This window comes from Pelobates fuscus, chromosome 5 (assembly GCF_036172605.1).
Source record: "Pelobates fuscus isolate aPelFus1 chromosome 5, aPelFus1.pri, whole genome shotgun sequence".
NCBI classification, from domain to species: domain Eukaryota; kingdom Metazoa; phylum Chordata; class Amphibia; order Anura; family Pelobatidae; genus Pelobates; species Pelobates fuscus.
This window is the reverse complement of record NC_086321.1, coordinates 274,615,437-274,629,620: the sequence shown is the minus strand read 5'-3', so window position 1 is coordinate 274,629,620 and position 14,184 is coordinate 274,615,437. Positions and strand designations below refer to the sequence as shown.

The 14,184-nt window shown below is 38.9% G+C and overlaps 1 protein-coding gene across 3 annotated transcripts in view; it reads left to right on the top strand.

Moving 5' to 3' along the window:
* Window positions 1-9,931, top strand: part of LOC134611444 (THAP domain-containing protein 1-like) — a 44,073-nt gene extending 34,142 nt beyond the window's left edge. For all 3 annotated transcript variants that reach the window (XM_063455329.1, XM_063455331.1, XM_063455330.1), the window contains one exon: window positions 8,319-9,931. In XM_063455329.1, the coding sequence (XP_063311399.1) occupies window positions 8,319-8,612 (294 nt within the window). In that variant the 3' untranslated portion in view covers window positions 8,613-9,931. The remainder of the gene's footprint in view (window positions 1-8,318) is intronic.
* The last annotated feature ends 4,253 nt before the right edge of the window (window positions 9,932-14,184 follow it).

The following is a 14,184-nucleotide window of genomic DNA, read 5'->3' as shown; positions in this document are numbered from 1 at the left end:
CATCGAAACTCAAACACCCCAAATAAAGTGCTAAGAAATAAACAGTAAAGTGGTTTAAAAAATCATCTTAAGCCTAACGCGTTTCGGCGCTCAAACTAGCGCCTTTCTCAAAGGCTATCAACGAGGAAACTCACCTGCGCGCGTCTTTATACCCCATAAACTGGAATCTAAAGCCAATCCGATCGTGGGTAGGGGGCGTTTACATTGCACGCCCCCATCCGATTTGATTGGAAAGTGCCTACTGTTGATCATCTGCCGGACGGCCTATCAGTAGAGAATGGGCGGGGCTTAATGCCGAGACCGCAAAGACAGTGTTTATTATATTGCTATAGGCAAATTCACACTATGTCAATGCGTCCTAGTACAGTATGTACAACCAGAAGGTATTGAGGACAAAAGAGCTTATAGTAAATATAGTTCTTTGTCTACTATTAGTGTGTGCATCGAAACATGTAAAAAGACACATTTATCTTACATAAAGACCCAATGTAAGCCCCTTAGTATCAGTCTTAGACTATGTTCTTAGTCAAAGGTAATTAAGAATGACTAGAAAGGCTTTACTCTGGGTAATAAATATCTTCAAGTATACAAGATAGATGAATGCCCACCTTAGACTGATTCTAGTCATTCACAAGTAGACAGATAAAGAAAGACAGAGGCTGGCAATAAAGTTCAATGTCTCTTAAATCTCATAGATATAAAGAAATAATAAATAGACCAGTATATGGGTATATTATAGAATTGGTCAGGTCCCATCATGAGTAGTTATCCTCAGGCGTTTATGACTAGGATGTAGTATTTAAAGGTATATACATGGTAACAGCATATTGCACAAGTACATACTCATAGGTTTAGAATCTAGGATTCAATAAAGGGGGTAAATGTAAAACCTTCATTTAGGCCATTTGGAGAAAGAGTATTCAGTTTGTGAATCCATAGACATTATCTTCTTTTTAGGATTAAATCCAGGTCTCCACCCCTTTTTCCCATCTGTACCTTTTCAACAACGACAAACTTAAAGCATCTTGGTGAATCGATATGATGTAGTCTAGCGTGCCTGGCAACAGGAGTATCTCTTGCAGATGTAACTGAATGGATGTGCTCCATTATGCGTCTTTTTAAGGGGCGTATTGTTTTCCCTACATATTTTAATCCGCATTTACAGGTAAGAAGGTAGACAACGCCTGTAGAATTACAGTTAAAAAACTGTTTGATAGGGAACCTCAGTGTACCAGAGGAGTCGGTTATAACTTTAGAGTCTCTGTCTATGTAGCGACATGCTACACATCGCCCGCATTGATAGGTCCCGTGCACATTAATCCAACTCTTTTTGTTAGTATTAGGTTTGGAGAAATGACTCGGCACCAGCAGGTCTTTCTTTCAAGTTTTTGCCTCTTTAAGCCGTTATAGAGACATGTGGGGGGACTACATCTCTTAAATGGCGATCTTGGGTAAGTAGTGGCCAGAATCTGGCCAAGATCTTTTTTGCAGTGTCCTATCCTGCATCGTAGTTAGCTACACATCTGATTGTTTTTTTGGAGGCATACTTTCGGTTTATCCTCAAGGAGGATCTCGCGTTCACTCAGAAGTGCTCTTTGATAAGCCTGTTTGAGGCATCTATTAGGGTACCCTCTGGCTTTAAATCTGGCTCTTAGTAAGGCAGCTTTCTGTACAAAGTCTTCAGAAGAGGAACAGTTCCTCTTCAATCTCAGGTACTGCCGCACTGGGATGCCTCTCTTAAGTGAAGTGGGGTGGTAGCTTCTCCAACTCAACATATTGTTGGTGGATGTGGGCTTACGGTATAGAGTGGTATAGATCTGTAGTCCCTCCGTAATGGTGAATGTACAGTCAAGAAAGTTTAATGAAGATGTGCCTATCTCCATGGTCAAGCGTAGGTTCAAATCATTTACATTTATAATTTCCACAAACTCAGTAAAGAGTTCTTTTGTGCCAGTCCATATTATAAGGATATCGTCTATGAAACGTTTCCATAAAAAGACGTTATCCATGAAGTGTTTCAAATGTTCTGCATGTACAATATGGTTCTCCCACCATCCCAGGTGCAGGTTATCGTATGATGTACCCCGCACCTGGTGGTAGAACCGATTGTTAAAAAAGAAAAAAATTATGAGTAAGTATAAACTGTAATAGGGCAAGAACAAAGGTCGTGTGTCGTGAGTGTTGTGGGCCTCTTGTTTCGAGAAAGTAACCCAAGTGTTCAATGCCATTTTGGTGAGGTATGGAAGAATACAATGCCTCAACATCAAGACTACAGAGAATGGCTCCCTGTGGAACTTTCAAGGACTTTAGACACTTCAAGGTGTCCTTAGTGTCCTTTAAATAACTTGTTTGAGTCACAGAAGTTCGTTGTCAGTGTCAGAGGTTTCATATTCGGATGTAGTGCAATAATCGGAGTCTACCCTTGTGTTCTTTTTAAAATGTCTGTAGACTCTACCTGATCAATAGTCGTCATTATCCCTGGTATCGCTTCTTGAATCCAATGACAATGCTCCTCCCCTACCATATACAGATCTGCACCCAAAGAGCAAGTTCACTCCTAATTTCCGTGACTTTAAAAACATCGACATGTTTGTGGAATCTACCACCAACATAATCAAGAATCTCAATGTTGATACTCTAATGGTTAAACCCAGGGAAAATCTTACAAATAAAGAATGGAAAGCATTATGTGAACTAAGGGAAAATTAACATATTATCAATGACCCCACTATGTCCAAATCGCTGAAAACATACTGAACGATGAAAGCACCTATAAAGTACTTACATCTAACCCTGCACCTAAGTTTATGTTGGAGTATAAAACTCTACTGGACAACGCGTTTGATCAGGGGGTGCTTACCAAGGACGAATACAACAGTATTTTTGTTAAAAACCCAGTGATCGCAACCTTTTATTGCCTTCCGAAAATCCACAAACAATACGAGACATTAACAGCCAGACCAATTGTATCAGGTTCAAACAATTTCATATGCAAAGGGAGTGTATATGTGGATATAATTCTACGGCCTCATGTAGAAAAGTTACCTTCCTATTTAAAGGACACTAAGGACACCTTGAAGTGTCTAAAGTCCTTGAAAGTTCCACAGGGAGCCATTCTCTGTAGTCTTGATGTTGAGGCATTGTATTCTTCCATACCTCACCAAAATGGCATTGAACACGTGGGTTACTTTCTCGAAACAAGAGGCCCACAACACTCACGACACACGACCTTTGTTCTTGACCTATTACAGTTAATACTTACTCATAATTTTTTTATTTTTAATAATCGGTTCTACCACCAGGTGCGGGGTACATCATACGCTAACCTGCACCTGGGATGGTGGGAGAACCATATTGTACATGCAGAACATTTGAAACACTTCATGGATAACGTCTTTTTATGGAAACGTTTCATAGACGATATCCTTATAATATGGACTGGCACAAAAGAACTCTTTACTGAGTTTGTGGAAATTATAAATGTAAATGATTTGAACCTACGCTTGACCATGGAGATAGGCACATCTTCATTAAACTTTCTTGACTGTACATTCACCATTACGGAGGGACTACAGATCTATACCACTTATACCGTAAGCCCACATCCACCAACAATATGTTGAGTTGGAGAAGCTACCACCCCACTTCACTTAAGAGAGGCATCCCAGTGGGGCAGTACCTGAGATTGAAGAGGAACTGTTCCTCTTCTGAAGACTTTGTACAGAAAGCTGCCTTACTAAGAGCCAGATTTAAAGCCAGAGGGTACCCTAATAGATGCCTCAAACAGGTTTTATCAAAGAGCACTTCTGAGTGAACGTGAGATCCTCCTTGAGGATAAACCGAAAGTATGCCTCCAAAAAAACAATCAGATGTGTAACTAACTACGATGCAGGATGGGACACTGCAAAAAGATCTTGGCCAGATTCTGGCCACTACTTACCCAAGATCGCCATTTAAGAGATGTATTCCCCCCACATGTCTCTATAACGGCTTAAAGAGGCAAAAACTTGAAAGAAAGACCTGCTGGTGCCGAGTCATTTCTCCAAACCTAATACTAACAAAAAGAGTTGGATTAATGTGCACGGGACCTATCAATGCGGGCGATGTGTAGCATGTCGCTACATAGACAGAGACTCTAAAGTTATAACCGACTCCTCTGGTACACTGAGGTTCCCTATCAAACAGTTTTTTAACTGTAATTCTACAGGCGTTGTCTACCTTCTTACCTGTAAATGCGGATTAAAATATGTAGGGAAAACAATACGCCCCTTAAAAAGACGCATAATGGAGCACATCCATTCAGTTACATCTGCAAGAGATACTCCTGTTGCCAGGCACGCTAGACTACATCATATCGATTCACCAAGATGCTTTAAGTTTGTTGTTGTTGAAAAGGTACAGATGGGAAAAAGGGGTGGAGACCTGGATTTAATCCTAAAAAGAAGATAATGTCTATGGATTCACAAACTGAATACTCTTTCTCCAAATGGCCTAAATGAAGGTTTTACATTTACCCCCTTTATTGAATCCTAGATTCTAAACCTATGAGTATGTACTTGTGCAATATGCTGTTACCATGTATATACCTTTAAATACTACATCCTAGTCATAAACGCCTGAGGATAACTACTCATGATGGGACCTGACCAATTCTATAATATACCCATATACTGGTCTATTTATTATTTCTTTATATCTATGAGATTTAAGAGACATTGAACTTTATTGCCAGCCTCTGTCTTTCTTTATCTGTCTACTTGTGAATGACTAGAATCAGTCTAAGGTGGGCATTCATCTATCTTGTATACTTGAAGATATTTATTACCCAGAGTAAAGCCTTTCTAGTCATTCTTAATTACCTTTGACTAAGAACATAGTCTAAGACTGATACTAAGGGGCTTACATTGGGTCTTTATGTAAGATAAATGTGTCTTTTTACATGTTTCTATGCACACACTAATCGTAGACAAAGAACTATATTTACTATAAGCTCTTTTGTCCTCAATACCTTCTGGTTGTACATACTGTACTAGGACGCATTGACATAGTGTGAATTTGCCGATGGCAATATAATAACACTGTCTTTGCGGTCTCGGCATTAAGCCCCGCCCATTCTCTACTGATAGGCCGTCCGGCAGATGATCGACAGTAGGCACTTTCCAATCAAATCGGATGGGGGCGTGTAATGTAAACGCCCCCTACCCACGATTGGATTGGCTTTAGATTCCAGTTTATGGGGTATAAAGACGCGCGCAGGTGAGTTTCCTCGTTGATAGCCTTTGAGAAAGGCGCTAGTTTGAGTTCCGAAACGCGTTAGGCTTAAGATGATTTTTTTTTTTTTTTTTTTTTTTTTGGGGGGGGGGTTTATAATTCTTTATTTTGTTGTGCAATGTATGACATAACAGAATAACTCGCCGTGCCCCAATAGCATTAGCAAGCATGTTAAATACACTTAATGAAATAGTCGTTTAGAAGTCGGAACATTGTGTTATGAGAATAAACAGTCTAAATATGCTTAGGTATACTGCTATGACTTGAACATGCTTGGTATTTATAGGCAGCGTTTTTGCATCGTGGCATTCAGGAATAACTTGCACGTTTTATAATATGAAAAAACAAGAAAAAGCATAGATAGGGTAAAACAAGATGGAGTACAGTAATGGTATATGCATTATTGCGTTACACCAACGCTTGGGGTGCCACAACAGTCTGCATTTTTATGTTAATTATTCACTGGGTGCTACTGCTGGCTTGTAGATTAACAGGGGGAAACTGGAGGTTGATCACTATTTGCATAACATGGGTTAAAGAAAGGGCCCTCGCCCCTGTGTACTTGCTAGTGAACAATGCCAGTGTATGCGGAGAGAATAAGACCACTAGGCTATGCAGAGATTGAGTGTACATTTTGAACCTCTAGGTTGGTTGCCAGTGAGGGGGCACATAAAATGCAAATTAAAATTGCGATTAGAATCAGGTTAGGACAAAGACAGGTATAACAGAGTGGGGTGTAAGTGATTAGCCTGGATGTATTCCCGAACAGGGGATTACTAAAGAGCATGTTAAACTAACATTCAGCTACAGTTATAACAGGCAGCATAGTGCTTGACTTGATTGTCAGCCTATCCCCCTCATAGGGAATTTACTGTCCCACATAGCATGGGCTTGCAAATCCAAAGCTGGAGGTGTCAGCAGCTGATCTTGCATGTGTAGGTGCCTTCCTTCCTTCTCCTCCGCTTGTCGTTTCAAGGAGTTGTATAGCTGTGGAGCTCCACGATTCCCTGCTTGTCTGCTCATTGCCTTTCGTTGAGTGGCTTGTTTTGCGGCACGTGGGCGCTTCCTCCGCCGTCTCAGGCGTAGCGGGCCTCTGGTGAGTGCTGTCGGGCTGCTTGGTGTGTGACAGGCTGGTCGTGTAGGAGTCATCACGGTCTCAGGTAGTGGCTGCTTGGCCCTTAGCTTCTCCCAAAATGCTTCGAATAGGGCATCCAGGCGCTGGAGAGTGGACACCACTTCTCCTTGGGTGGGGGCCACCGCAGCGTCCGCCATCTTAGGGGAACCTTTGACGGTAATGTCGGCTTCTGGGGTTTTGCCGTGGCTCCTTGGTGGGTCACGAGAGCCTGCCAGGTGGGGACCGGGATAACCCCCACCGGTCCAAAGGGGGGGGGGGGGCAGCAGGACATCAGTGACACGCTTGGGGCTCTGCAAGCGTCCGTCCGGGAGAGCGGCCGCCTCTCCCCTCCAAAGCGCCCGCTAGGCCCCATTGCATCTTGGCTACCATATTGCTTGAGAGGACTGCAGGGTGTGTTCCCCGGTCTCCCTGTCATGTCGTAGGGCTTAGAAGGGGTATCAGGCGTACGAATAGTTGCTGAATTAGTTCAGAAGTTTAGTTTGTATTATGTGTTCCAGGGAGCTCCCCAGAAACACGTCTAGTCGCCATGCTGGTCAGGCCCCGCCTTAAGATGATTTTTTAAACCACTTCACTGTTTATTTCTTAGCACTTTATTTGGGGTGTTTGAGTTTCGATGGGGAATTTTGTATAATTTTTTTCTATGTTAGCTAGGAAGGGCTTGGGACCTGTTCCAATATTTCCTAGTAAGATCTAGGACCAGCATTAGTTAGCTTTGGAAAATTGAGACATTAAAGCTATAGGGAATAATATATATATATATATATATATATATATATATATATATATATATATATATATATATATATATATATATATATATATATAGTATACTATAGCTAAAGCATACTGACTCACAAAACTATTGAGCCAGAGAGACTTGTTCCCTTTATAGCTGCATATTGGCATGTATACTTTGCTATTCTTTGAACTAGGTTCCTTTATGGGATTTTAGGCTTCTATTACTATATTCTTATAGAAGGTCGAGGTCCCTTTAGGTCTTTATCTATTTATATAAGATCCTATACCAGGGCATTCCTAATATAAACTTTATTTGTAATTGCTGTAATATCCTACCTGTGTACCCTGGACATTTTGTCCTAGGGTTCTCTTTCTCTTTTTTGTTAGTCCATATACATAGGGTTACCCCCTAATATTGGATATTCTCAGGACACACTACTCTGTTCCTGTTTTACAGGACTTCTTTGTTTTTCTATATTTAAACAGTGGCAGGTTTTATATAATGTCTTAAGAGAGTTATTCCATTCTTTCATAGTTATATCTATTTTCAAATCATCATTCCATTTAGGAATTGCTCTGAGCAACTGTTTAGCAAAGACTTATTATTGAGCTGCATGGGTAAGTCTGTGATTGGACCGCCTCAGAGAAACTGGGTGGGGTTAGAAGTGGAGGGCTTGCAAAGGCTTCAGAAAAGAGAACTGCAGCTTTTGCAGGTTGTCTTTATATATATATATATATACCCCCAAAGAAAAAAATGCATAAATGTTTTCATTGGGGGTATTTATACTAAACAGTGATTTCTATTTATTTGGGCAGTTAGGTGTGTCCCTTTTAAACAGCTCCAAATCCCAGTCTTGCTCTGTGATTTCCTTTGTTGAAATGTGATTATGTCCAGCCCAGCAGATCTCTGCATTTACTCTTTTGCAGAGATCTACATATCTACTTTGCTGCCTTTGACATGGGTACCTAAATTTCACGTTTTTTTGTTTGTTTGTTTTTCTATATATATCTATGAATAAATTATTATTTAGTGTAATGTTTTGTATTAAGATGAGCTAAAATGTTGGGGCCAAATTCAAACCATTCAGAATTAAGGGTTCGTGTGACTATTTGAAAATCGTGATACATTTTTGAGTGCTATATATATCGACATTGTGCTTAATCTTACTTCCAGGACAGGAAATTGTACAATCCTGCATCACATTTTGAAGCTGTTGATGAGAAGCCTCAATGCCTACCTAAGCTAACACCTGAAGAGCAGTACCTTATCCAAGTGTCAGCTGAGAAACGTGTTACAAAAGAACATGATTACTGTATTACAGACAGTCCTAAGGTGCTGAAAAAGAGGCTTGATGAAGCCCTAAGCAACCTTCACAGCGTGAAAAGAAGACTAAAGATCACCCAGCAAAAGTTCAGAAGGCTAAAATTCAGGGTTCAGTCACTGGAATTAAATGGATATCCCATGTAGAGGGCAAAGTCTTTGCGTGACTGCGGTTTTAATATGTTTGTATATATCAGTGATTTGATACTCTGATTCTGGTGTATCAATCTGTATTGTATGAAATAGGCTCATCGGCAACACTATGTATATTTTTTTCGGTATTTGCAAAAAGGATTCCAGTAATGTCAAATGCTACATACATTACACCCTTTAAATCATACAATATTTATGAGGTCAGGTATATTTTCCTTATTTTGGTTCCCTCCGGTTGAATAATTTTTAAGAACTGTGTTTCAGGGTTTTTTTAAATTTTATTTTCATTTGTTGCTGGCTGGTTTTCAAATCAGAAGTCTGCCCTATCCTTAGAAATTTAGATAATATTCTAATTAAATGATAATGTTGCATCCTGTATTTTGCACTGTCTGTATGTGTAAGTTTTGTATTCTGTGAAGGCTATTTCATTTAAAAATAGATTTTTCTCCCACCTGTCCATCAATTCAATTCTTCTTCTTGTGCTAAAGAATTGATATACATAGAGAACATAAGGGACCTACCACAGGCGGTCTTTTTGCTGTCCACAATTAGCTTATGCACTGTAGTTGTTATGGTAACTCCCTAGCCGCCGCTGTTGGAGAATAGAAAGGCACCATGTCAGCATTGTGGAGGTTTGCCCTGCTTGATGAAGCATCCGCATGCAGGGCAAATAAGTGAACACCGCAGGAGGAGGGTGGGGGCAGACTGGCAGTGGGTGTTAGAGGTGCAACACCCATATCTGTTAGGAGATCAAAGCATGGCAAAAGGGGGAGCGGGGGGAGTCAGGTAGGTGCCTGATAGGTTCTCTTTATTGATTCAAAATTATTCTATTTTTAACCTTTTCCTCATACAACCTAAATATACCACCACAGAATCTCCACTGAATTCAGACATTCTACACACAGAACAATAGTGTGGCCTCAAACACAGAAAACTGTAAATTAAAAGAAAAATAAGCAACATTGTTTTTTGGTGTGTAAGCTTTTTTAATAGGGTAAGTAACCGTACAAATGAGCAATATTACAATTCATCTACAGTTGTCTACACTGTATGGTATTATCAAATCATATGTCTTGATCAAAAATAGTATGTCTTGCAGCATCGTAATAATTACTAAACCCTCATAATAAATTTGGCCAAATGCAAATGAATTTAGCTAAATCTCAGTGTCTTTAAAATGTTCTGATGCTGGTCCTTGCACTTCTTAAGGAAGACCTGTAACTTCAAAGGATTTTTATTAAGCTTACTAATCCTCTATATTTAACAAGCATGTGTTTCTAAGGTCTGAAAAATAAAGTAAATTTAGAAATCAACACTGCTGTGTTCATCTTTATCCAGGAACTAAGTATCTCCATTGTTAGAAGCTCTACGTTTTGTCAGTAGCAAGTGTAGGATGAAAGGCAATGTCTTCTCTTCCTCCTCTTTCAGTGCAATATGTGCCCTGCCTGTGCCAGAACCAAACTGGATTGTGATGTAATTACTACATCTATAATATGTGTCATTAAAGCAAGGCATCACATAGAAAAGTTAACACAACTTTATAGGTATTTAGCGCTTCATTTTATTATTGGTGTCATTTCCAAATAAATTTCCCTTTTAGCAAGTTTCCCAAAAAAAAGAAAACTGAACTACAATCCCCCTATTATAATTTCTGCACTGATATAGTCCTGTTGGAACTACAATTAGAACCATTTATAGCATAATGTCCATCGGTGTTTTAAAATTCATCACAAGGAAAATGTTTTTTTTATTTGTATTTTTTTTTTTATAAATAATTTTAGTCTTCAAGAAATCCCTGATAAAGATTTGTAATGTTTTAATTGTAAATATTCACTTCATACACTTTAAACAGAGATACCTGCTATAAATGGTACTGCCTAGCAATGTTCCCTTTGTTTTTTTTAAATGTCTAAGATGATTGTACATGTGTTCTTATCGTTTTGCTTTGCTTTTATTTAAAAAGATGTTGAACCAATTTTAAATGATTTTTTTTTAATTTTTTTTTTTAATTGAGTCATGCCCCTTATTTGAAGGAGGTAATAATTGATAACAACAACTGTGGCTTACTTTATATACCAAATTTGTATGCAATATCTTATTGTTTCTCCATGACGTATACATATTATTTATAATAATCCAACAAAGTGGTCATAAACAACATTTGTGTGTCGGAACTTATTTATTGTGTAAAATACAATCATACATTTAAATTTTCCAATTTTAAAATGTTCTGGATGAGCCCCTATTTGTGTGGGAATAAAACAGTAATTTGGTTAATAGTAGATATACTGTACAGTGTTTCAGAAAATGCCTAGATATAAAAGCTTCAGATGTTTCCTTCATTTTTTTATGTTTTAGTAGAAAATAGCATGTACGTAATATTGTTATGTAAAGTACTAATATCTACTTTAAAATGACCAACTGCATAGAAACCACAATGATTACATATACTCTTTACATCTTTTGAACAAAAATCATCAATGTAAGTACCTGGAATTGTCACCTTTTTAAAGTGGTTCCATTACTTTATGAAGTACTTTAAAAATGCCAATGCAATCCAAAGATTCCATAAAACAAAGTAGGGATTATTTTGTCTCATGGACAAGCCTTAGGTTGACAAAAGGCATGGCTCTGCCATTAACTTTAGTCCAATCCCAGCAGTTATCCAAAATGATGGCTGTGGGATTTAGGTATTATCTTGTTAATCATAAGGCATGATCTATGGAGACTCCTGGGATCTTGCAGGATCCTCTGTAGACCTCAGTGATGTACTGTTGCACTCGCTCCAAAGTACAGCACTGACGAAGCTCCTGGCAAATAAAGATAGAGCCTATGTGTGCCCGGATGTTTATGCTCCATTCTGAAACATTACGAAGGATTTGTAGCCTCCCTTATCAGAGTGGCTCCATAGTGTCAATCTCTTTTCTTGTTTGATGAGTAACAGGTTACTGAAGTGCCCATACCAAATCCAGTCTTCTCCAGGAGAAGCTTAATGACACTATGGAGTAAAGCCTGGATGATAATCTCAGCCAATGAGTGTGGTTCTGCATGGCACTGCTTTAGCGATGTATAACTAAACCGATTCTCCTGCAGAAGACTAGATGCAGGGGCTGTGGCCAAGGGCATCCCGCAGGACCCAAGTAAGTTGTCAAACTGTAATACAACACTCAACACTTTATCTACTTTTCGTGACCTCTCCCGGCACCACATCCACTACACTAAGCGGTTATGGTTCATGGGGTGTTCCTTTAATTTACTTTTTATAGCTGTGCACACATATGCCATAGTGATATCCTACGTCTGTTACATTAGGTATCCCAATAGAAAGGTATTTGGATGTATTTTTTTGTTGTTTTTAAACAGAGAAAACCAATTACATTAATAAGTGGTGATATCATCAAATGTAAATAACTAGTCAAGTAATAAAGCAGGCCTTATAGCTTGGACCCAGCCATAAGTAGGCTAAAGTGTAAAATGGGTCTGCCTGTAGGCAAAGTTGTATCCTTATCTCAGTGGATTTGCAGACTGTTGCTGTCTAGCCATGCCCATTTAGCCTTGTTTATTTGACAGGAGCTGGAACCACTTAAATTTTTTTTGGACGTACACCAAGTGTGGGAGTAATCTGAAGAGACTCCCGAGAAGGAGAAAGGGGGAAGGAAAATGAGAAAGAATAGTAGAGAAAAGTGTGTGTACTCCGACTGAGTACCTTCACCAGGTCTGCTCCCTAGCTGCTTTCAGGGACCCTGGAAAGCTTCAGCCCCAGTCGCTGATCTGGACTGGGGTTGCTGAGAACTTCTTCCACCGTGGACAAGACTGCAGCTCTCTCCTAACTGTAAGCTATTGCTGCCTTTACCTCTTTAGCTCCTTTCCCAGGTAGGAATCCACACCTCTGCCTGCACTGTGACCAGCCTACTGCCTTTACAAAGGCATTTGTGTCTCTCAGGCATAACTTTTTAACTTGTCCCGTGACCAAGGAAGCAGCCAACAAGTCCAAAGACTCTGTTACTGGGATCCTGAATAAACAAACCAGGAGACACAGTTTCAGATGGAACTAACGTACACAGCTTTATTTATACTCCGGACTAGCCCATTTGCACATTATATTAGTCTAATACTATCCTTACTTGTTGTGTCACTTTACCCCACTCCCGCTAGCATGTAAGTTCATTGAGCAGGACCCTCAACCCCTCTGTTCCTGTGTGTCCAACTTGTCTGGTTACAACTACATGTTTGTTCGTCCACCCACTGTAAAGCACTGCAGAGTTTGTTGCCGCTATATAAAAAATAACATAACACTAAACTTACTGTGACAACCTCAATCTAATACGAATAACCAAATCATATGGTAACATATTTATAAAGGGGATGGTAAAACAATAACTAACAAGAAATATTTCCCCTGAATGCAGAATTCATAATATGCATTGCAAATCTACCCAAATATGCAAATAAACAAGCCTTGCTATTAAGGTAGTGAACATACCGGTAGTGGTTTTAAGATCCTTACAACCAACATAGGGCAATGTACAGGCTCCACAACCAAATCCATCTAGCCTAGTTGGTTAAAAGCTTCAGCAGGTCAGGAGAGCACACACAAAAAAAACAATTACATTATACACAACCTGCACCCATAATGAGCATTAGGTGACTAAAACATAAAAATAGTCCATGGACCCACATGAAGTGTTCATCTTAAGCCCCTGGTGATAGTGACTACCGTCACACTTTAAATTTCAAAGCTTGCCTTGTTTTAACTTTTTTTTACATAAACAAAACCAGATAATAAATGTACTATAACTCATCACCAATTTTGAGTTTCTAGTTACAGTATTAATTCCTTGTGAGATGTCTACTTTTGATTAAGTGGTAGAAGACATTGATAAAATATAATAAAAGTGAATACTCCTAATCAATGTCTTCTATAAATACAATACATGTAAATTGTTTTTGTAACTATATGCATCACATTGTAATTTAATGCATAGATTCAAAACTTTGCAAATGCAAAGTTTGAAATGTTGGATATTTTTTTTAACAAAATGTACTTTACTATTTGCTGATGTAAGTACAGCATTTATCATGATGCATTTCCCCAGTTAGATGAACATTTTAGAAAGGGACTGACTGGTTCAAAGTCTGAATATGAAAATACAGCTACATTCTGCCAAAGAGGTCAGTGGTCACATAACATGGCCTTTGTAGAACTAAGCTACAAGTGCAGTTATACAAGAGAAGCAATGCAATTATTAGCCCTTATTAAATGTTAGTGAGACCAGATGCCACTTACAGTAATGTATGGACAACATAAGAAAAACAAAATGATCACACAAAATATAAGTAGTTTATTTCTAACTTGGAATGCTAGCATTTAAAGGGTTTCTCTAACCTCATTTTAAACATTCCTTAGTTTTGCTTGAAATGTCCAATTGTCCGCTTGTCACTTAGCCCCCCTCCCAAAGAATGCAAAACCAACCCAAAAAGTTTTTTCAAGTACATTAATTCTAAAAAAAACAAAAAATGAAAGTGTAGGTACACTGGAAACAGAGATGGGTCTGTTCATTAATGA